This window comes from Linderina pennispora, assembly GCF_002104995.1.
Source record: "Linderina pennispora strain ATCC 12442 chromosome Unknown DL89scaffold_134, whole genome shotgun sequence".
In the NCBI taxonomy this organism is placed as follows: domain Eukaryota; kingdom Fungi; phylum Kickxellomycota; class Kickxellomycetes; order Kickxellales; family Kickxellaceae; genus Linderina; species Linderina pennispora.
The window spans coordinates 74-24,345 of NW_024468382.1; the positions used below are offsets into that span (position 1 = coordinate 74).

General features: G+C 51.5%; 5 protein-coding genes across 5 annotated transcripts; 3 read left to right on the forward strand and 2 right to left on the reverse strand.

Annotated features, from left to right (window-relative positions):
* Positions 1-2,579: 2,579 nt before the first annotated feature.
* Positions 2,580-3,387, reverse strand: DL89DRAFT_262867 (uncharacterized protein; the record flags this gene model as incomplete). The annotated part of the gene is made up of 3 exons (XM_040885878.1): positions 2,580-2,845; positions 2,902-3,159; positions 3,183-3,387. The coding sequence occupies 3 exons, from the start codon at positions 3,385-3,387 to the stop codon at positions 2,580-2,582; spliced, it is 729 nt and encodes a 242-aa protein (XP_040739133.1).
* A 1,049-nt stretch (positions 3,388-4,436) lies between these two features.
* DL89DRAFT_297861 (uncharacterized protein) lies at positions 4,437-4,858 on the reverse strand (the record flags this gene model as incomplete). The annotated part of the gene is made up of 2 exons (XM_040890764.1): positions 4,437-4,777; positions 4,831-4,858. The coding sequence occupies 2 exons, from the start codon at positions 4,856-4,858 to the stop codon at positions 4,437-4,439; spliced, it is 369 nt and encodes a 122-aa protein (XP_040739134.1).
* Positions 4,859-16,500: 11,642 nt separating this feature from the next.
* DL89DRAFT_288690 (uncharacterized protein) lies at positions 16,501-17,284 on the forward strand (the record flags this gene model as incomplete). The annotated part of the gene is made up of 1 exon (XM_040889925.1): positions 16,501-17,284. The coding sequence occupies exon 1, from the start codon at positions 16,541-16,543 to the stop codon at positions 17,282-17,284; it is 744 nt and encodes a 247-aa protein (XP_040739135.1). The 5' UTR covers positions 16,501-16,540.
* A 493-nt stretch (positions 17,285-17,777) lies between these two features.
* Positions 17,778-18,191, forward strand: DL89DRAFT_262878 (uncharacterized protein; the record flags this gene model as incomplete). Its single annotated transcript, XM_040885879.1, has 1 exon — positions 17,778-18,191. The coding sequence occupies one exon, from the start codon at positions 17,778-17,780 to the stop codon at positions 18,189-18,191; it is 414 nt and encodes a 137-aa protein (XP_040739136.1).
* Positions 18,192-18,291: 100 nt separating this feature from the next.
* On the forward strand, positions 18,292-18,925 carry DL89DRAFT_57621 (uncharacterized protein). Its single transcript, XM_040891827.1, has one exon. It carries the CDS (start codon positions 18,392-18,394, stop codon positions 18,878-18,880), a length of 489 nt encoding a protein of 162 aa, XP_040739137.1. The 5' UTR covers positions 18,292-18,391; the 3' UTR covers positions 18,881-18,925.
* The last annotated feature ends 5,347 nt before the right edge of the window (positions 18,926-24,272 follow it).

Consider the following 24,272-nt stretch of genomic DNA (forward strand, 5'->3'; position numbering starts at 1 on the left):
CTCAATAAGAGTATTACTTTTTACATATTAATGTCGTGTGCTAACATTTCAGGATTGCAGTGTTTGGCGAATGTGCCACATGGAATACATATGTTACATGAACTTTTGAAGGATACATGTGCAATCGGTGCTACCTCTCACAATTGTAAATGCCTCAGTTCTTATTCCAAAGTTAGTCTGAATCAAGCTGAGAAGGTGCTGTCGTTTGTAATTGGGATATTGCAGGAGGTGGTCTCATGAACCACCTATTTATTCACCCGTCCTGTAGCCCAGCAGTCATGCGGAAAGTATACATGGCTCTCAATTAGAAAAAAAATCACCCTTCCAAACCCCCCCCACATTTCGGACCAATGAGTTCAAACGATTAAGAAATTCCAGAGTCAAGAAACCGTTTACAGTAATAGTTCCATGATATTACCTGGGGTCAAGGTGCGATTTTAACACTTTTTGCCAATGACAAAATGACAACATTGCGTGTTTATTTGTTAACCTTGGGATGGGACGAGTGTTTACGAGCATGTATGTGAGCAAAATAAAAGGTGAAACAAGATTGGCTGAAGGAAAAAGGGGAGGGTCCAATCGGCCTTAGGTCTGATTTTATGTGGTTTGGTTGTTGGCATGGTGACGTGGGAGTGGATCAGCATTCCAATGTCAACACATTGGCCAGTCTAGTTCATAAAGTATATACAGGGAGGTGGTATGCTCGCGATTGTGTTCAATATATGATGATATATTTAGCTATACTAGTCATGTGATACTTCACGATCGCTAATAGCTGGCGAGTGTAAGAAAGAAGTACAAACTATGCAACCAAGAAATAGTACTATACCAATGTTGAGGAGCATTGAGTTGAACCTAAAACTATGTTTGCTACTCGGGTACTTTTAAGCTTCATGTGGAAAGCATATTTGCTGGTTGGTTACATACGAGATGGCATTAGTGCAATATAAAATATAAGGTTGATTGTGATTTTTCTAATCCCCCTTGGTGGATTATTTTATGTAACTGGGCTTAAAACTTGAGGCAGCCACTGCAATTCATAAATAATTTTTGATTCAATGCATGTATGCGGTAGTGTTAGGACCGATGATTTTTGTAAATTATGAAACAAGGAGTGCCTGTAGTGATATCAGACTGACCTATCATACAGCTGGTTGATCAAAGCATACCTTCTATTTTAAGCTTGCTGCGCGTCTGATAAATGTGAAAAGGATATTTAAAGGTGATATTTAGTATTGAAAAAAAAAAAAGAGAAAGAGGAAAGAGAAAAGAGGAAAGAGAAAAGACGGGTTGCGCAGATGTATCTTCAATGCAACCCGTTTGTACAAACTTGTCGGAGATCCGATGTTACCTCTATTGTGTAGGCTTGTAGTAGGGCTCTCGTTGGCACCTGGCTTGCCAGTGTTAGAATCTCAAGATCCGATTACTGAGAACTACATAGTTTTTCATCCTGTTGTTCTTTTTTCTTCTTCTTTTTTGGCTGTGCCACCGAGCGATGGTGTAAACCCTTTGCGCTCGCCTCTCCCTTCCTACTTCTCTTTATCTTTCTTCAATATATATTCCTTGACTCTGTCACTTTCTATTGCTGATTACGCTCACACCACCCGCACATTTCTGGATTAAGATAACATCGCTTGACAGCTTGTTCAGAATTTGCGCTACACAAAAAATACATACTTACTTACATATATGGTATCTTTCGCCTACTCGTTTCTTATTCCTTTTCCTCTTGCCCTACACCGCCTACCATGTGCTCTAGACCTACAACACGTTCTGCCTGCGAAAAGTCGCTGCAGACATTCCCGCATGTTCCCAACCCGCGGCCCTACCAGAGAATCGAAGAACCCAACTGTGAAGTGCCATGGCCTTCTCCGCTGTACAAGCGAGTCACGTAAGCGGTCCATGGCACAATACAGGCGGGTCTATTCGTCTCGACTCTTGAACCGCGATCTCGCAGCAGCTCTAAACTTCAGACTCATTTTCCAGTCACGCTGTGATTCAGGCAGTATTCCTGAACGGTTCCGTTGTTCTACAGCCATTGCTGCCGATGCTTTTGGTGCCACCCCTGAAACAAAGAACCCGCGCAAGAGGTGTGCAGCAGAATCGAGAACAGTTGACCTTGTAGCAGCACTGATATCAGCCTGCCGGTCGCCTGACTCCCAGAAGTAAACTGCCAAGATCATGCCGGTCCATTGATGCACACAAAATGCGGAGATACTTCAGAACCGACCAGCTGCTCCAAAAGACGACCAATGTGAGATGCAGGCGCAATACCTGTGTATAGACATAGGCTCACCAGGTTCAGCCAGCTGATTTGTACGGGAAAAGGAACAGCCCCACCTAAAACAGGTTCTGCACACTCGTGATTCTACCGAATAGCAGCAAGTTACAGCGGATGTGGGTCATCCCACTGGCTATCATCTTCAGGAGGAATCGTGAACAGCTACAAGTTGACAATACTGCAAATGGCGGTTGCATCTATATGTGCAAGCACACGGTGGTTCTCGTTTATCTGCAATGTCTTCACTGGTGCGTCTGTGAGCGAGGAATGCAAAATTTGACAACCCCCAGCGGAACGACTAGTCGGTAGTCTTGAGAGCCTTGGGTGTGGATGGTAAATTTGGGCAGTTGACAGAAGGTCGGATAGTTGGGGTGTTTGATGTGTCTTCAACTCCAAGTTTGAGAGCTGTCAGGGTGGGAAGCGATAGTTGCTCATCAGATTGTGGTTGAAGGTCGAGTAAAGGATGTCGCCCGCCTATGTCGAAGAACCTCATTGTCTCAAGAGCATCAAGAGAAAACACTAGCAGCCCAGAGTCAAGTAAACAATTCATATCAAGCTCTAGTGCTGCTAAGTGGAGAGTAGTTGGTGTGTCAAGAATCAAGGCCACCGGCGGGGCGTACTGTAGATAGGTGAACCTGTGCGTGTATATCGAGAGTAATGACGGATAGCGCGGTGGGGTCGTAAAATCAAATGATTGAGATGTGTCCTGGCACAGGAGAGTAAGGATGCTGTGAATGATAGGCGCAGATAGGTCGTTAAGGTTGTCTCTGGTTGTGGTTGAGGGAGGTTGGAGAAGACTGAATGATTCCAGTGTGCTCCATGGCGGCCACACCCACATTTATGCTCGTTCTGTAGTGCTGGACAAGGGCTGTCTCGTCCTCTGGACATGTCAGCAGCATACCTCCATGCTGAGACATGTATCCGAGTAGAGTAAAAATGTGCAAAGCATCCTGGAGACGCAACGTCTGATCCCATGGCCATTGAGGAAACAGTGCCGCGGGAGCCAGTCTTTGTCCAGTCATGCACGTATGCAGCACAGGGTCGAGCCATGTGAGCCTTTGTACGCTTGAAAGGAGTGCGAACACTTCAATGTCCGCCGCCCTCATGGTTGGGCAATAGAGTGCGAATCGACAGAGTTTGTTCTCTTATTTGTCTCTTAGAGCAAGTGTTAACGCGCTGTTTCTACGACTGGGACTTGATAGTGCCGCTGTTTATCTGTCGTTGCTGGATATATTCGGCACATCTGTCTGAGTTGCTGTTAAACATGCCGATTATGCTGAAAGGTTGTATCCTGTTGCAATTGCCCTGAGCAGTCGCAAGCATGTGCTGCACGCCTGCTCACAGGAGCATACGCAGCCAGTCTGGCGGATCGCACACTCGGAGATGAGCTCAGGGAAACAGCAGATGTTGGAAAGGGCTGGGCAAGGCTAATTCCCAAGTAGCTGGTCTGACAGCATTGACATGTGTAAACGAGCTGCTTTGGTGTGACGGGCGAGGTGGCATGCACCACCCATATGCCCAGTAGGTCGAACAAAAAAGGCCGTCCGTAGTAGTCCACATTGCACCGTTCTGCTCACCAGCGGTACATCAGCCAATGCAATGAACACAAACCCCTAGCTACTTTGTCCTGAGGGGCTTCCTGATATGTGCGTTCCTGCAAGCTGCAGTCATCAATCGTGAGGATAGGCGTGCTCTAGTTGGCACGTATCCACCACGTACCATCGTGTCTACTCTGACAAACCACAGCCAGCAGTTCCAACAATGCAGCTATGTGAACACCTTTCATTTATTGGCAAGAAGCAACAACAGCAAAGAGGCATCCATGGTGCTTGGCCATACTGGCAACTTGACAAGCAATACAGGATTGCTTAAGAGACGATGGTCGAAGCGGTGGCAGCCTCGCTACAGAAAAGAAACAGAAAAACGCAGGCAAGAGTTAGCGACAAGATGCACTTGACGACTATCGGCAAGCAAAGCAACGCACACAGCACCCAGAGGTGCTGCGCTCTCCCGGCCAGGAACCAGAGCCCAGGCCGTTGAACGGAGAAGGAGAGCGTCCCATCAGACAGCTCTCCAGTTTGCAAAACCCGCGCAATGTCCACAGCTTCGCTGGCACTAGAAATACACAGGCAATATACAGAGTGGGCGATACTTACTACTTCCAGTTGGGCGGGAGCTGGCCAGCGGTCTTGTAGTAGCGGGCAAGGCGGTGGATACGCGACTCGATGAGAATGAGGCGGTACTTGGCGTCGTTGTCCTTGCGGTTGCGCTCGAGGTGCTTGCGGACGGAGACAGCCTTCTTGATAAGGAAGTACAGGTCCTCGGGGATCTCGGGGGCCAGACCGTTGGCGCGCAGGATGCGGGTGATCTTGGTGCCGGTGATCGGAGCGACCAGGGGGACGCCCTGCGAGTCACGCAGGATGACACCGATCTGCGACGGGTTGATACCCTTGCGAGCGAGCTTGCAGATCTGGTCGCAGACGTCCTCGGGGTGGCCTTGACCCACGAGGCGGGAGTGCGACGGTAGGGGGTGGCAGAGGAGCTGATACCCTTGCCCGGAGTGTGCATGCGACCCATTTTGACTAGATTTTCTTAACCGTGAAGGAAAATTGAAATGAGGAAAGAAGAGGAGGAATCGGATTCAGGCGATGCACAGGCAGCGCTGGCATAACCCACCCCAGCCAGCGCGCTGAGAAGATGGGAAAAATTTTCACGGACCAATCAGGAGCGAGCCGATTCTGCAGCTCGCAGCTCGAGAGAGATCGGCTCATCGCCACTGTTCACTTGTGATCGTCCAGTATTTAAGAGTCTGGACATGTTGCCATGAAGCACTATTTGCTTTAGTACACTTTTTGTAGTTATACACCCGGATACCACTCATGTCGGACATGGAGGAGTTCTTGAATAGCTTGGTCACCCGGAAACCAGCCGACGCGATAAACGACTTTGAAGCAGCGTTAAGAGAGCCTGCGGAGCGCACAAATGCAAGCGATTCCTTTGGCGACAATGCATTTGAGGACAGTGACAACAACAGCGACAGTGACGACCCAACCAATATAGCGATGTTCCTCGACGAGGCTGACGAGCATGAGCTGCAGGGTGTCACACCAGGCACGCCAATGGCATTAGAGAAGCTCGGGGAGCTGACAGCAAAGTCGATTTCACGGCAAAAGAGGCGCCAGACGCCAGCCAGGTCTAACGGGACTGGGTCTTTGCTAAGGCGCAGCAGCCAATATAGTGACGCCGGGTCTCCATCGAGACGGGGAAAGGAGAGCAACCTGGCGTCGCTTATGGACAACATTGCATCGATAACTACTCCAACTGCAATTTCACGGAGTCGGGGCGCGCAGGCGGAGAATGAAGAGGAGCCTACACAATCGGTGCTAAGGATTCGCTCGTCACACCGTGCTACTGGGATCCTAGACAGAATTAAGGGCAGCTCAGAGGCTTTGGCAGCAGCAACTACAGTAAACCCTCACCAGATACCGCGAGCACCAATTTTTATTACTGGCACGCCGATTCGAGCACCCGGCAGCACTCAACTCAGTGACGATGAGTCGCAGTTTCTCAGTGCATCGCTAGACTCTATTGGCCCGTCACGGCAGCAGCAGGAGACGCAAGACGATCAACTGAAAACTTATCAGACCCCGACTACAGGATCGGGAGCACCAAGAGGCTCCAATTCTTATAGACATGTGCGCGCGTTGTCAGACAGATCGAGTGGATTCAGCACATCGAATGAATCGATAGAAGATGACTATGAGAAGCCATTGCCAATTTCTCAGTACATGCGCACACCAAACACGCCGCGGCAGAGATATAATAAACGCATGGGGGACCTGCGAAGGTTCTACGGAGGAATGGGCCTAGAGCATGCGCAACAGGCACCATCTGCCAAAAAAACTGGCCCAGACCAGCATTTCAGATAATAAGGATACAAGCTCCCTGCTACTAGGCGCCAATGCCACTAGTCAGCAGCAGGGTGCTGCAGGTGGGCTGGATTCAGGTAGCGTCTCTCCATCGCCAGTCGGGTCAGGAAAGCGAGCCCACCAGGATCAGAGCCTGTTGGGCTCGCCAACACAATTAAGCACTGCCAACCAGCAGACCAATATGCTTGATAGTGACATGGCACAGCTAGCAGACAACTCGGCAGCTCCGAACATACAGCAAGAAAAGGCAGGCCGTGGGCTGGGCCCAGCACACCTCTCCTTCGGCCAGCAGATAGATTTGGACGACCAGATTACGGCTGATGACGACAATAGAAGCAAGCACACTGAGCCAACCAGCGCCATTCACTCAAGTCTCAGGGAACCACAGCACCAAACAGGTCTAGATGAGCTGGATGCCAGCATTGCGGTGATCGATAGAGCCGAGCAAGACCTGAACCGCAGTATCGCCAATCTAGCTGCAGCCAGAACCAAGCAAATTGACTTGGACCCCCAAGCTCAACTATCTGCTGCAAAAGAGCTAGAAGAGCATGTCCAAGTGCTGCGCAAGATGATGGAGGAAACCAAGACCGCAGTCTTTGCTATCCAGCGCGAAGTGAGCCAGCCGCGGCCAGCAGCCCCGCTGCCTGATGACCCGAAGCTAGAAAGTATTATGAGGCTGCTCAGCAGCCTTGACCTGCGCTTGGATATGCTGGAGACGCCGAAAGTGGTAAGGGACCCAGTGATCCCGCAGCTGCCGGTGAGTGCTGGATCGGCCAAGGTCATCAGACGCGATACGCTGCGATGGCTGTTAGATGCAGCTAAGCGCATTGCTACAAGGGCTGTTGACAGCATCACACAGAACCCGCTGCTGATAGTAGGCATACTGGTTGCCGTTCTTCTCGCCGAGCTGTTTGTGCTCAGTGGCGTCTACAACGTGCTACTGTACCGCCTCAGATACGTTGGAAGGTACACGTTTGAGAGCTTGAAGCAGCATGTTGCCCTGCCACCACCGCCTTCGTAGACGCTTTTCAACTGCCCTTCTCATTCAAATATGTAAAAACAGGTTTATTTTGCAACGACACCTGCCCCACACCCTACACGGAGCCCTGGAGGTAGCGGCAGATAACAGCGTATACCTTGGTGCACGCGTTGACACATGCCTGGAAACCCTCCTCGGTCTGCTCGAATTTTGTCTTCCCGTGCTGCAGGATATACGCGACTTCGTCGGCGCTGGGCATGCGCGCAACGAGCAACGAGCACGAGGCACTGTCCTCTTCGATCTGGGTGCAGTCGGAAATCCACTGGGTGCCATTCAGGGCCATCGAGCAAGCCGCAACACTGTCGTACAGCTCGATTCCAGCATCAACCAGAGCCGCCGAGATGCAGTTGATAGCCGCCGCAATCGTTGCTGCCTTGCCGTCGCTCTCGATTACAGTGATGAACGCGTCGACACATGCCTTCGGGTATAGCTCCAGGCGGATGGCAGGCGCGACGGCCTGCTCCAGAATCAGCGCAATCTCCTTCTCGTCGGAGCTTTTGATGTGCGATTTCCGCCAACTGCACGAGAACGGCGTGTATTTGAAGTCGCAGCTGAAAATACCCATCTTTGCGTTGCTCTTGCGGCCCTGGCGCGGGCCATACACAGCGCAGCTGATGCGGATTTTGCCCTGCTCATAGTATGCCGAGCCAGAAGGCGATGCCTGCGTCGATGTCTGGCTGTCAAGAGACCCGGTCTTCATGAAAATTGGCCGGACCTGATCCAGAGCACGGCCATCAAGGCGTCCGTTGGCAAAGGGCTCCACAGGTTCGGCGACTGAAAGGGGCTCGACGCTGCGTGTGGGTCCGTTAATACGCTTTCTGTCCTGGATGTTTGCTGCCATCGCTGCTGTTTTGTAAAAAAAGAAGCCTTTTGTGGGAATCGAGTGCTTAGTGAGCTAAATGTATCGCTTTTGGGCTGTGGGCAAAAATAAAAAATTTCGAGTGCTGCGATCAAGTAATATTTGGCTATTACGGTGCCTAATGGTGATATGCACAAAATACTCAACTCACCACACATATTCCGTTACAAGTACCATATACTACTTGATGTGCAGTTGATTTCACTAGCGTCTGCTCTTCGGGGGCAGAGGTGGGTTGCGCTTAGATATTACAGCGACGAGCCAGGTGCTGTTGGGTATGTCGCCATTTATTTCGGATACAAGATCAAAATCCAAGGCGCTGCAGAAAGGTTCTCTTGGGAACCAAAATGGAGACATTCTTTCCAAGCTTGATGTTGCAGTTTCTGCAAAAGTGTGACCTGCGCCTGAATGCCTTTAGCTGAGCTGCCGTGGACACAGCAGATGCTGCATGGTGCGGCCCCTTTAGGATGATGAGGATGATTGCGAGCGCAACCATGACAAAAAGCGTCCTCTTGCCATTCTCCTTTCTGATTTCTGTAAAGTCTGTTACATGGCAGCGAGGACAACACACTTTCACAGACTTCATATTAAGCTCCAATCGTGTACCTTGGCGAAGCTTCTTGGGACCGAACCAGCTGCGTCTGAAGACACCGCCCTTGTCGTGCACGATAGTGACGTCGGATGAGGGTGTGTGCTTTATGATCTGTCCGATAATGTCGGTGAGCCCGTCAGCGGTCATCTTGAATGTCTCAGCGCTGAGCCAACTGTCAGGGATAAAGGCGTTAGATTCAGTAAACGTTTGGTTAGACATGGTTTGGGATGATGTGAAATGGAATTGGACTACTGCAGTGGCGCGTTGACGGGCTGGCATAGTGGCTTATATAGCACGAGCAATGATGCTCTGCTACCCCCTTCAACACCTACTGAGGTTGTCAGTATATGCTTTTTAACAGGATTGGAGAAGGCAGTTGTCAAAAATCTACGCATATCCAATTAGAAACAGGCCGGTGGTTTATTGACAGCATAGCAATCACCACAACTAGCCGATGCTTGGCAAGGAATTCCAGAATACACAACCATTGTGAGGATTCCCAAATAAGGATATGGAGGCAGCATGCTGCTATGCCTACAGAAGTACACATTTTATCATGTAGCTGGAGCATTTATCCCAACTGCTCGAGCGAGTCGCGCTCAGCCGCATATCCACGTATCCGCTGGACCTGCAATCAAATCACGGCGTAATCCGATTGGAACCCGGCATTTTGCTACTTTTGGGGTGTTGCAGGGGTGTGGGCTTTTTGGATTTTTCTACTCCTTGTGCGAAATTTTTCATTCTTCTCAATTGGAGGTCGAACATTTATGTAAGGAGCAGATTGCATTCTAGGCACGAGCCATGCAGCACGCTGAATTCAGTGCACAAGGCTGACCCAGGCAGACGCCACTTGTACCGTGTAGTTCAGATTAAGCATACGTTAGCGAAATGACAGAGGTCCAGAATACTGCAGCAGCAAAGACTGTTCTCACAGACGCGGAAAACTTCGACACGGTGCACCCGCTGAACTCTGAGTGGACCCTGTGGTTCGACAACCCGAGCCGGCGGACGAACACGTCGAGCTGGACGCAGAACCTGAAGGAGATTGTGACGCTGGGCACGGTGGAGGACTTTTGGGGAGTGCACAGCAACGTGACGAAGGCGGTGGACCTGCCGAACGGCTCCAACTACCACTTGTTCCGCAAGGGCATCAAGCCCATGTGGGAGGATGCGGCAAACGCGAACGGCGGACGTTGGGGGATCCAGCTCCAGCGCAGCGTTGGTGGCAAGGCCAACGATCTGTGGCTCAACACGCTGCTGGCGTGCATTGGCGAGACTTTTGATGCGAGCACCGATGTGTGCGGAGCCGTGTTCTCCAACCGTAAGCAGTGCTTCCGTATTGCCATCTGGACGCGCAATGCGGCTGACAAGGAGGCGTGCGAGGCTATCGGCCGGCACCTGAAGACAGTGCTCAATGGCGAGCACCAGCTCGAGTACATGCCGCACACCGACAACGCCAAGAGCGGCCCCAAGGTCCTGTACTCGGTCTAGATGCACATATGAAAGAGCATGGCATTTTTAATCCGCACATATCTGATTCATTTGAAAAATACATGTCTTTTTTGGTGAGCCTGACGATTTATTTGCAAAGTTGCCAAGAAGTGCCGGATCACATAAGCATCGCTTGCTTTGCGGCAGGGGACTCAGACCGCAAGCTTTCTCTTCTCTGATCCCTGCACACTTTTTTCTCTTGAGCTCTTCAGTGCGTTGTGCAAACAGGATCGCGCAGATCGTGCATTTTCTCTTCCTCGTCCTCTTCACACCACGCAGATATTCGTTTTTAGTAGGCAAACCCGAACCGCCGCAAGCATAGTCATGCAGAGAGTCACCCGGCAGCTTCTGGCGTCACCATCGACGCACTCCCAGGCCCTGCGCTTTGCCCAGCACAGGCTGCCAGCAGTGCTTGGGAGCACGCCCTCGCCGCTCCTGGCGCTGAGGCCCGGTCTGGGCGGCGTTGGGTCTGGAATTCGCTCGATTTCGAATTTACCGTCAGCAGGGGCTGCTGGCAGCAGGCACCGCCAGGGCTTGGCGGCGATTTCCGCGCTGCCATCTGTCGTGCGGGGTACGCATAAACCGCCATTTTCTGCCGTGCCCACGCCGCTCTCTTTTTTCTCCCTTGCTTCCAAATATTCCACTACCACGGCACGCAGCGCTAAAATGTAGTCGCAGTACACAATTTCGGTTCCGTCTACACCCGGCTCACACAGCGGCCTGACCACGCCCACGTCGGCGTCGTCTCTGGCTGGCGCGCGCCAATTCAGCACGCAGAAGCGGGACCTGTCGGAAAAGCAGAGCGAGCTTGACCTGGAGAAGGGCGCCGCCGAGGAGGGAGCCAAGGCGAATGCAGAGGGCGACGCCAAGAAGCCGGGCAAGCTGCGCATGATGCTCCAGCAGTACGGGCGCATCGCCGTGGTCGCGTATCTGGTTGTGTCTGCCATTGACCTGACGCTCTGCGTGTGGGCCGTCTGGCTGGGCGGCGACAGCCTCGTGTTCACAATCAACTCGTACCTGGGCCAGTATATCCCACGGTTGCAGAAGGCCGCCCAGCGGATGGAGGAGGGCGGGGATGGCGGCAGTGACAAGTGGGTGACGATTCTTATCGTCGGCTATGCGGTTCACAAGTGTCTGACTCCTCTGCGCGCCGCCGTTACTGCTGCAATTCTGCCGTGGTCGGCGCGCCAGGCGCAGCGGCTCGGGTGGACCTGGCTGATCCCCAAAGGTACGCCTGCAGGCAAGACAGCAGTCAAGAGCGCAGCCGAGACGCTGAACAGCCGGAAACTCAAGTAGACTCCTCGTTGCAAAATTATACTCAAGCTCCCAGCTCACCACAGCTGTGCCCCCAATTCCCCAACCTTGGAAAAAATTTTGACTGAGGGATTTGCCACCTTTAGAAAAATTTGTTTTGGTGTTTGTCGCAGCCGCCCAGCGACTTAGGCCCGGGCCACTGCAGTCTGCTCCGGCTCTTCTCTATTCTTCTCAATTCTACATTTTTATTCCCTGTACAGGTCTTTCTACACTTGCCACTGCCATGTCCTACAAGAACATTACCTTCGACAAGAGCGACGACGAGCTCTACCGCGAGTTCATCGCCCATATGATGCAGGAGGAGGTGATCGCTGCCGCCATCGAGGGCGAGTACGAGGGCGAGTTCAAGGACATCATCAACGAGAAGCTTGCCGCCGACCTGTCGCCCATCGGTCACATCTTTGGCGACAACGACAACCTGTCTGCCCTCCGCCACCGCGCCATGGTCATTCGCTCCAAGATCGACCCCGAGATCCGCGCCCTGTGCAAGGAGCTTGACGGCAAGATCAAGTACGATCTGTCGGAGGAGGACAAGGCAGCGATCGAGGAGGAGGGTGTTGCCGATGAGGACATCGAGGACGAGATCTACGTGCGTCCCTTCTGCCTGTACAATGTTGATATCAAGCACCTGTACAAGCGGGAGCTGGCTGCTCTGCCTGAAGAGGCTCCCGAGTTTGTCAAGCTCGCCCTCAACCACGAGATGGACTGCATGTACGAGGACTCGGACGAGGAGGACGAGGAGTGGGAGGACGAGGAGGATGAGGATGATGGCGAGGAGGAGGATATGGATGAGGAGGAGCTCAAGGCGCTCGCTGAGGCTGCCATCAAGGGCAAGGGCAAGGCCGCCGCCGAGGAGACTGAGGAGGAGCACGACCACGACCACGACCATGATGAGGAGCACGAGCACGAGCACGGTGATGACTGCGGCTGTGCCGATGACGTGATCGACCTCAACGAGGAGCTTCCGTTCGAGGAGAACGAGATTGAGCTTGCTGGCGCCGAGAAGGGCCTGCAGCTGCTCAAGGAGCACCGCAACGCTGTCGTCGCCCAGCTGGAGAAGATTACCGGCGCCAGCATCGACTCGTTCAAGACCTACCACATTCCGGGCCGCCACTACGTCGTCGGATGGCTCGAGGGCTTTGGCATCTTTGGTGTCCGCATCTCGTACCCGATCCTGGTCGACGGCGGCAGCGACGATGAGTTTGAGGATGAGGCCGAGGGCAGCTCGAGCAAGTAAGCTGCAGCCTGCACTGGGGCTCTCCACCGATTTTTTCATAATAAAATTCCTTAATATTCAAGTACCATATTGATCGACCGCTGCTGATAAGAGTGTCTGAGCGTGGTGGACTCGGAGCGTGGCTTTGGCGCACGCACTGTCGCTTAGCTACTTTTCGCATACTTACCACCAGCCACACATGGATATCGGCAGCAGAGACAAGATCCTCACCGACGACGAGATCTCCTGGGAGTCGCGCAAGCTTGGTGCCCTGTACGGCTTCAGCGCTCTGTTCGTCGCCTCGGTGTTTGGCAGCCGCGCCCTGAGCCTCGGAAGCAAAGCCAATGCGTTCTCATCTGCTGGTACGTATATAGATTGACCAGCCAGAAATACCGCTATGGATACCATATCAACTAATTATATTCATGTAGCAACCGGCGCCGTTACTGGGTACATGTGGAGCGGATTTACCCGCCAGGCGTACGAAAAGCGACGTCGCCAGCTGATCGAAGAGTCGCAGAAAGAGCAGCAGCCAGGTGCAAGTGACTCTGTTTCAAAATAAAAAATACAGTATAAATGACTATGACACAAGCAGCTCTTGGCAGGGCAGTTAGCCTGATAGCTTCCAAGAGATCGACTTTACAAAGAACGGATGTATTCAAATGGCGGATATGGATGTGTGCATAGTCTGGTACATGTTTGCATGAGGAAAGCCCCGCTTTCCGTTGTATCAAGATGCACAAGCTTCAATGGTGCACATATGAACTGAATGCTTGCCTGGACATATCGAAACCCAGGTGAGATCTCGTGCCACTTCCATACCGTCGTGCAATATCCAGCTCAGTCCCACCTGGAGCAGCACGATCCAACTGCTTGGCTTACGATCTGCTACACTCCTATATCTCTATCCTGAGCCTTTGCAACCAGAAGCCCTACCGCTCATGGGTGTTTGCATGCTTTTATATTTGCATCTTTCTTGCAGAGCTCTACTCTATACACACCACCAGCACTGTCAACAATAAGATTGATCGGCTACTACCTTTTTATAGTGGAAATACAAAGAGCTGAAGGCGATGAACTGAAGAGGAACAACATTTGCCCCCTTGAGTCCAAACTGTAACGGCATTACATACTCGTAACTAGTCTGGCTAAACTGCTCACCGCGGAGCCGCCTATGCCACCACGTGCAGGTATATAAGGATATCCGGCTTCACACACTTGTTCTGGTGCTTCAGCTTTCACAACACCACTTGCTTTGAACCCGCTATTATCTTGCTGTTGCACTAGAGTATAGTATGCTGTAGACCTGTCCATGTGATGTCAAACGCTATTGGCACAAAGGATGTGATGTATTAGATCCGACTCCTAAATTTGATCTACACTGCTTACGCGAGCCCCTAGGGATACACTACAGCCAACTCTCCCAGTGTACCTGAGGATGCCCTTTAGTTTCTTTACTAATCCTAGTTTATTTCATTTCATGACCACTCAATAGTCCAACATAGGTACCCTAGTATCCCAACACCATCATTAACTCTCTAGCATTCCTAGCATATCCCAGGAAAGCAAAACCACCTCTCTTCTGTAGCCAGTATATTTCACTATCTTGTTTTCCTCCCTCCTTAACCATATATAACCCTCGTGTGTTGTCCTTGTTAACAAATATTTGTCATTCTAAAATGGCTTTATCCTCCAGCAACACCAAAGTTGTTATCGTTACCGGCGCGTCGCGTGGAATTGGCAAGGCTACCTCGCTTCATCTCCTGTCCAAGAATGTATCTATTGTAGGGATTGCTCGCAGTGCCGACACTCTCAGCACCCTGTCGGAGGAGGTGGCCCAGCTCCAAACAGCTGCCAAGTTTCTTCCTGTCGTTGGCGATATCACTGATCAATCGGTCCAGCAGCAGGCTGCCGATTATGCCGCGCAAAACGGAACCCTGATCGCGCTGGTCAACAACGCAGGAACTAATATGCCGCTTGCATCGATTGCTACTGGGTCTGTCGATGACTGGTCAAATATGTTTGCCGTCAACGTCATTGCACCCGCTGAGTATGACCCAGAGGGTTATACCGCAATTGCGCCAGTCCAAAGGCAGGGTTATCAACCTGTCATCCACTGTTTACAAGATCCCGTTCAAGGAAGCAGTTTGCTATGGCGCAACAAAGGCAGCTATTAACTATATCACTGCAACTTTAGCATCAGAAGAGCCAGACATTACCGCTGTTGCGATTCATCCAGGACTTGTCAACACAGACATGACTCGTGTTTTCTTTTACAAGGCCTTTGGAGTTGAGCCAAGTAAAAGCTCAGCAGGCGATTTATCTATACCCTCCATGATTGAAGCTGATGTTCCTGGACGCATCATCGGGAATCTTGCCCTCCACGCAGACCATGAGTTAACTGGCGCGTTTGTTGAATACAACGAACCCAAGCTAGCCAGGTATGCTGAATAAATGAGCTCATTTTGCTTGAAGAGTAGCATGGTAGAGTATGGTATAGGTATGATATATCACGGCCTATTGCGCGCTAGCTGGGGCCGTCCCGGATGTTAACATTGCAGCTGATGATATGAATGATGAATCAAACGCCAACAAGCATCCTACTGCAGGCACCTCAGCGTATATGAGTTGTAGTTTTTGATGTGCTGCGTATGCGGCTGTGTTGAAAGCACGGGGTATTTCTGGCAGCTCGTTGTAGGCCGCTATGTGGCTAGCAGTAGCAGCATCAAATTATATCGGCCTGCCGATACGGCTCCGCAGTGCATCTTTTTATTATTCCTTTCTCCCTTTCTCCACTTTGACATCAACATATTCTTCATACCAGACATTTCTATAATGACGGCTCCCAAACACATGAGCAGCATTTCTGGAAAGAGCTATCAGAATTAGATTTTCCTCATTTCATTGTCCTGTTTTCTCTTTATATCTTGCTACCCAGTCCAATACTGGACCAGATCCTCCTTGTCTTTCTTCTATATTTTTCTACTTGCTTAGTGCCTTTCTGCACTCTTTCACACTTTTTCAATACATATATCTTTGGGTGTTTCAGCCTGCTCCACGCTCTACTTGTATCGCTTGTAACCTTCTAACAGAGACTTTGGGAATATTAAGTATCTTGCTGGTCCTAGTAAGAGCTGCAAACAAAGGTATTTACAATGTCCTGTTGACAAAATATATGCTTGTTAGCTTATTCATCAATGCCTTGATGATGTACTTTACGAAAGATCAACCACAGGGATGGCTAATGCAGGGAAGCATAGAGTAGATCCATTTGAAGAGCAGGTGAATACATAAATTGTAACTACTCCAAACCTGCCTATACTTGTCACTGGAGCATAGAAAAGCTCGATATCGAGCATTGAACTTTTCTCTGGCTATAATCCTTGAACATATGTTTTTGCAGGTGCGCAGTACGCCCGATACAGGGGGTCAATCAGTTTACTTAGCCAATTTAGCCCTGGTTGAACCAGTATCACAAGCAACACCAATGGAGAACAGGGCATGCCTGATTCAAATCTGTCGAGTGTAGTCAAGATTTTTTATTAATGACTATGCGCTAGCTATTCATAGCCATATTTGGTATCTGATGTGTGGCGGACGCTGGCTAGATCAAATTCGATCTGCTCCTGCACTGTGTAAACAGTTTGATCTTAACGTCAACAACGACTGATTATCCGTGTTGGCATTATGTGGCCAACAGCGCTGTCTGCTGCTCTACATATAAAAGACAGCTTTGCGTTTGAAACCACCTTGGTATCCATTCTCTTTTCTAAGTTTTTTTTTCATACGCAATAACATTTCGCATTGCGCTTTCATAAAATGGACAGCAAACTTGCTCTTGCACAGAAGCAGTCTTCAGATACCAGCGATGCTGGGGCCGCTACCGCGTCAAACAAGTCTTCCAGCTCCACAGCATTTTCCACCTCGAGTATAGCATCATCTACAGAAGATTCTTCACTTGATACCAAGCAGCAGAACGACAACAGCGGGAGTGGCGATGAGGTAAAGACCAAGGAGGATATGTGGGTCGAGACACGGGTCATCAGAGATGCGAATGCAGTGCTCGACATGATGAAACCGCGGAGCGCTGCTTCGCGAGTGCTTGCCATCAACATTTCCAAGCACATTTCAGCTGATCTGGAGCATCGGCTCAACGCAACCAGCAAATATGCGATATTTGACACCTGTATAACCCTGCCAGCTCTTGATGAGCTTGTACCCTACAGCAACAATCGACAGCGGCCGCTATTCGACACAGCAGCATATGCGAAGAAGAAGTACGAGCGCAGCGGAACCACAGCCAACGCATTTGCAGTATTTCAGGAGTGGATCTCGCCTAGGCCAATACAGCAACAGCCTATAGGGTCGCCATCTGCACCACTGGAGAGTATGCATGGCGACGACACGGACGATGCTAAGCAGATCCACACATCGGTACAGTCGTTTGTATATTTTGTCTCTCAACACATCGACTGTTTCATTAGTGCACTGGACCCATGCACCTTTGCGAAACCACCTTTGTGCATATCGCCATGTCCTGCCATGCGTGATTCAAGACTATGAGCCTAGCAATGATGGTGACTCTCCAGCCATCGGGGCTGGTATCACTATAGAGTACAGAAACAGCGATATCAAGCTGATCAACAATCTCTACTATGGCGATGCAATAGCAATCATCGAGGCACGACAAAGTAAAATCCCGGCATCGTTGACAAGGCGTACGCGCAGCTGATGCGGAGCACACACAACTTCTATAACTCTGAGTTTGGCCGGCGCTTTGTGTTTGGCTTGACTGTTTGCGATAGCGAGGTTCGAGTGTGCCTATTTTCCAACGACGCGGTCTTCTCGTCCAGCGCTCTCGACATGTCAACAGCAGGTGGTCGCCTTCAATTTATTGAGCTGCTAGTTAATTGGTCCTCTCTGTGATGAGGACCAGTTGGGATTTGACACTACGATCCACAGGGATGAGGATAATAACTGCTGGGTGATCAAGTGTCCAGATACAGCAGCCGATTCGTCCGGCAATGGTAGGCCAAAGATATATTATTTTGATACGATGCTGCCTAGTGATATCGATCTCTTTGGACGACATACCGATTGCTTCTTGGTGACAGACGAGAAGCCCACTGGTGACAAAGTCAAGCCCAAGTTTATTTTGAAAGATGCATGGCCGGAAGCCACGGAGGACCACACCAGAGATAGGCGAGACGAGGTTCAGTTTGTGCGCCGAATCACGGAGGAATTAGCAAACTCGGATGTCGAGGACTTGTTTTATCTGAAGTTCGATGCTGGTGGCCGCGTTGTAATTGATACTGACCGGGGCCGATTTGAGGATAACACCAAGAACATACTGGGCCCACTTTGCTCGATGCACATGCCAGACAGCACAGCAATACCTTTCCGCGCACACAAGCGTTTAGTCATATCGCCAATCGGGGAACCGCTAGGAACTGCTGAATCTGTTCCATGAGGTTATCATTGTACTAAGTGATGTGATGCGCTGCCACACCGAGGTACTGCGACGGTGCAACATCCTTCATCGTTCCATCTCCGAAAGAAACATCCTTATTGTGCGTGACGAAGGCAAACCACCCCGTGGACTACTGATTGGACTTTGGCTGCGCAGTGGATGTAAGCGAGCGTCAGCCGCCAAACCCAGTGAATGTGGGGATGTTCCTCTATAGGAGCATCAACAATCTTCAAGGCTCGGATGTGGAGCGGACAGAGCTGGACGATTGGGAATCGCTACTCTACCTACTGTGTCTCTGCGCAACAGCCGGTGTCGGAGAAAATCGTGGTCAACCACTCGGAAATATGGAGATGCTGGCAATTAGAAGCTGGTGCATCAGTGCTGCCCCAATGGTCGGGATATTAAAGACACTGGCACTGGGATCCCTTCCTGCCTTTGAGAGCCTATTAATCCGCCGTTTTAACAACCGCCAGCCTGATATCGAGTATCTGCGGACGCTAACTAGAGATATCTACACCAATTTATTTTGGAACCCATCTCTCGGTGGTATCCGCTGCAAAGGCACTGCGTTTGCTGGCGGCATGCGGTTCAACCCATTTGAGGAGCGAGTTAGGGAAAAAGACATGCTTGTTGCCACCCTCGCTTATGTTCTAGGCATGGCTAGACAAACATCCAGCTCTTTACTTTAAACATTCTACTTATGCAACATTATCTAGTTCCATTATAAATTGTTGTCATCAATATTTTAAACACCTCTCATTAACTTGAGTCACAAGTACTGTAAGTATTGCTGGTTATACGAAGTTAATGTCTGAAATTGCAACAGTGTCGATTGAGGTTGTGTCCACATCAGACAGAGACGATTACAATCAAACAAGTAACAGCCCTCCGTTGCTTTGGTATCTATAAGCAATTTTGACAGAATCATATCGAGAGTAATTGTAATTTGGTGAGTAGCTATAGTTATCGCCATTAAGTTGGAGGCCATTCTGCCTCCAGGTACGGTAGTTGACTATGCACATAGCCCACACCAGGACCGGTACCAGCATATTGCGATGACCATCTCTTTGCGTAGATGCACTGCTGGATGGCAGGATCTATGGGGTATGGCTCAATTCCATCGAGGAAATAGCCACATACTTTGCTGAATATGCAGCTACAAACATGGGCCAACAAAAAGCTATGTTGGCAGTGCTCATCGAAAAGCAGATGATATACATGCCACTGGGACTTGCGCTCTCTTCTACAAGCGCCCACAGGTCCCTTGAGTCAAGCGCAGAGCGAACAGATCGGGGCGACAAGCTCCAAAAAGTGTCTGTGTACTGATCACACTGCTAATCAGCCGATCACGCCTTATGATCGGGGAAAAATGATAGCGTCTCACCGTTATTTCGAAATTCTTGCATTTCTCCTTTCGACGGTCTATTAATTCCTCGTTCTTGCATTCTTCTCTCCTTTAATTCACCACGACGTTCGCCAAGCAAAAAGGAAGCAGCTGCGCGTGGTCATTACCGAATTCAGACTCCAACAAAGAAAAGCGTTAAAAAAGAATGCGTCTCCACCGCTCGATTCTCAAATCCACCAGCACACGCGCCATGCCGCGGGACAAAACGCTGCCGAAGCACCTGCGGCTGGGCAAGTGGAAGATCATCAAGGGCGACGAAGTAGTGGTGATTTCGGGCAAAGACCGGGGCCAGCGGGCCATGGTAACGGAGGTGGCACGCAAGACCAACAGCGTGTACGTGCGCGGGCTCAAGCTGGCATTCAAGACGGTGCCCAAGACGCAGGAGTCACCGACAGGCAAGATCCAGAAGGAGATGCCGATCCATGTGTCGAATGTGGCGCTGGTGGATCCGAGCACAAACCAGCCGACCAAGGTGCGGTTGGCGAGCTATGTTGATCCGGAGACGGGCGTCAAGGAGAAGCGCAGGTACGCGGTGGGCACTGGCACATATATCCCGAAGAAGGTCGATCTGTCGTACCAGAAGACGTGGAGAGACGGTGTGCTGGACACCGATCCAGATGCGGTCCAGAAGGTCACGTTCAACGCAGTGCCGGGCATCCCGCCGTTCCCCGAGGACGTGATGCGCGAGATCAAGAACCGGTACAAGAAGCTGTTCTAAAAAAACTCCCGTGTTGCTTCAAGAATTTCAGTTTCAAATACAAATAGAAAAAGATATTTGGCTGGAGAATATATGGCATGCTAGACGAGATTTGGAATGTATTCGGCCCGTGGATACTTTTGCTGCAGACCAGGACCATTGCACGATAAACCGATCGGCCAGGTAATAGGCAATTTTGCCTGACAGCGAGAGCGATCCTTACCGCGTGCGAATGACTCGACATGCACGATCGGGATCCGCTTCACGCCCAGCACCCGCAGCACCATGACCAGCACGCACACAATGACACAATTCCCCGGCCCATTGCACAGGACGATGTCAGGCAAATGCGACTGAAGCAGCCACGCAGTAGCCGCCAAACACCGTACAGCCGATATGAGCGCCGACACCAGCGACTGGCCGACCTGGCGGCTGCGGGGTACCCGGCCGACTACGTATCCTGCGAATAGTCGGACATCAGCGGCCGCTCAATCTCTGCAATCTGGTTTGCCGACAGCGCGTCTGATTCGCTGACTATATACAGGCGCTTTGTGTATCGCTCGAAATCTATGCCGTGCATTAGCCGCACCATCTCGGCTGTGTGTCCGCCCGACCCCAGCACCACACAGAGCACCTTGTTGCCGCCTGTGCTCGGTTCCTTGCCTTTCCGAAGCCGCGACGACGGCGGAGCGTGTGGCGAATGCCGGTAGCACCCAGTACAGCCGCGCAGACAAGAGCGCTATTAATGATATTGTAATTAGGTAGAACATGTGTTGAAAAAAACCGTAGTGGTGGCAATCCATTAACGGCGAAAAGCAATCACCACCCAATATATCCACTGAAGAGCATGCATGGCAAGTATGGTGAATGGGGGAGGCTATAGGAAGGCTGCTTTTTTTTTTCTTCCTCCACATCCCATTCGTAAAAAAGAGACATGTATCGCTCAGATGTGTACCGCGGCACCGGGATCCGGCTATGTGTAGTCGAGCCCTGGAGCTGGCAAAAAAATCAGGGAGAACCGCACCCCCTCCGCAAGGGACTAAATCCAATTGTGCGTAATTTCGTGGGTGTATTTGCGCTTATTTCCCAAATAGCAGCACAAACGTGCTGGACTCTTTGGTCACCTGGGAAATGGCAGGGCAGCCGTCGTCTGCGTCCTTTTCTGTTGCTACGAGCTGGAAGTGGCGATCCTCCCACTCCCCGCAAACCAGTGTGACCTGCGCTCGGGTGGGATCCAGGCAGAAACTGCCAGCTGGAGGATTCTATGGGGAGCAGTCACTAGCACAGTAAGCAGTGACAGGCCCATGCGCTCTTCCCCTTCCCCAAAAGAGAACAGCCAAGATGTATATATTATCTGTGACTGGAGATGGCAGGAGGCGGTGCTGCGATATGGTGCTGGCCTGTGCTCAGCATATCTACTTCCCGTGTCTGCATGCATGGTGCTGTATGCGCCCTTTCCACAGCTCAGTGCATCCTTTTTCAGAGGGGTCGTGCAGAGAAGCTGCAAAGGGCGAGCTGGGCATCAATGTCATTCCTCTCCAGCTGGATTTCTGGCTGTGAACTGGGATTGCATGCATGCACAAGAGATATTGAACAATGCATGTTTGGACATGTGGCTACGAAAAAAGTGCTGCAAGACATTGTGAATTCCAGCTGAGAGGAGTGTGTATAATGCAAAACTAACGACAATAAGTGAACTGAGAAAAGGACATGTACAAGCTACGAGTGGGAAGAAGGGTAAAGAAATATGACAGCTAGATGAGCGAGAAAGGGGTGGTTGGTGTAGAGTGGTGAATACAACACAGAGAATGCAAGGTATTTTTTGGGCATTGCCCGCTCAGCCCCTCAAGGTCTGGCAACCGTCCCGCTCAGCCTACTACGCACTCACTCAGAAGATAGTGTAGTTGGAGATGAAGGACGCACACCACTTGACGGCATCGACCGTGTTGACGATAGTGTCCTCAGCACGGTCAATGAGTGAATCATGGCGCTGCTGGAACTGCTTGGGGCCGCCGGCTGTGTTGCTCCGCTCGAGACTGTCGGTTGAGGTAAGCGGTGATCCCCGCTGTCACATAGGCGCTGTGGGGCTCAGCAAGATCCATACGGGTGCTGTACGCGGCCATGTCGTCGTCGTCCTCGTCATCAATGCCATGGAAGTGGTATTCGCTGCCGATGTAGGCATCGCGATCGCGTGGTTGTGCTGCATGATGCACATTACCGCTGGCTGCATAGCCAGCGTGATGCTTTGGCAATGATGTCGAGGGACTCGTCACCGCGGCAGGCTTGTAGTGGTACTGCTGCATCTCGCGCTCGAACTCTTGGATGATTGCGTCCTCGTCATCATCAAAGGGCACACGGTCGGCGTGGGAGCTCTTGTGGTTTGCAGCTGCAAACGGGTCTCGCACAATGCTCGAGGAGGCAGCGGTGGAGGCCTGATGACAATGCGTATCACTGGTTGCTCTAATGCTGGAGCCAGCATTCATGTAAGGCGCAGTGGGCGTCGAGGGCTGCTGGGTGTGCCGCGCAGCAAACGGGTCAGGCACGTACGATGCCACCGAGGTTGACGAGGTGCTGCTGGTGGTCGACCGAGCCTGCTTCTCGACAGTGAACGACGAGACCGACACAGCATCGCTGACAAAGCGGCGGACCTGGCCTGCGACCGACTGACGTAGCCCTGCACGTATCCACTGACGCCATTCTTGCTGTCACCCGGAATGGCGTTGTGACTCAAGTGCGCACTGGTAATCCGATCGGCAGGCGTGGGACCGCCAAAGAGCGCAATGCCACTGTTAAAGTCATTGAACAGATCTTCATCGTCGCTATCGTCGTACATGCTTGGCGGCGGACTGAGGGCTGGGGCCGGCGTGGCCGTCAGCCTACGGTGGTCTCCCTTGAGCTGTGTGGGAGCAAGCTTGATCACAAGCGAGCGGCGGCCGCGGCTGGCAGCGCCGCCATTTCGCAGGGTACGCCGCACAGGCATTATTGGTATAACGCATCGCGGCGTCACCCTCCTCATCGCAGTTATCCTCGTAGTCAGCGGGCAGACACTCGCGCTCTGCTTGAACACCACCATGCACTGCTCGACCTGATCGTTGAAGCGCAGGCGCGGCCGCATACCGCCCTCCTGCACCGCTGGCGTGTTCTCCAGAGTCGTGTCAGAGCCCAGGGAGCTCGTGGACATGCTCTCGCGAATCGACATGGCTGGCGAGTGCATCGGCGAATACGGCGGGCTTGACGCCGGGCTCAGCGTCGGCGAAGTCAGGAATGTCTGCAAGTCCGTCCGCTTCAGCGCCGGCTTCAGTGCCGGCTTCAGCGGCACGGCTATCGGTGCAGCCGCTACTGGAGTGCTCTCCTTTGACGTCAGCGACAGCGAGTGTGCTGACCACGGCACCTCGAGCCGCAGCGCCGGCATCTGTGCGTACAGAAACACTGGGTCCGCGTCCTTGTTCCAGTTGATGCGCTCGGCGGGTACGGCGGCAGCTGCAGGCGGCCGACGGCCCACTGGCGCCATACCACGTTGACTGACCGCGCATGTGTGAAGGACTCGTCTTCGCCATTGTTCTGGTAGCAGTTGCGGAATTCGGCATGGGCCGTCTCAGGCGCTTGGCATGCCGGCGCAGCAGTGCCTGTGTGCGTGCGAGTGTATGTTCTGTCCAGTCGTACAAAAATAGTCCACCCGCTGCACCAGCTCTGGATAGCGCTCATACAGGTTGCAGTCGCAGAGCAGCAGGACATCAACGAGCTCGTGTATGTCCTCCATGGGGTATAAAAATGGCCAGTGGCAGTGTATGGAATGGGTACAAAAAGAGGGATATGAAATAAAACCCAGACGAGAGGTGGAGAGAAAAAATATGTTCAGAGCCGAAAGGGCCAGCTTGGGTCCTTTATAAAAAAGTGGGCTGTTTGCTCGATTAAGGAAGAAATGCGCTGTGGCCGCACTTGTGCAAACAACGAGAAAAAGTGGTTTGAAGTAGCAGGA

Excerpts from the sequence above, each read along its gene's own strand:
- DL89DRAFT_57621 (XM_040891827.1), top strand. The coding sequence starts at position 18,392 with ATGTTCCTCTATAGGAGCATCAACAATCTTCAAGGCTCGGATGTGGAG.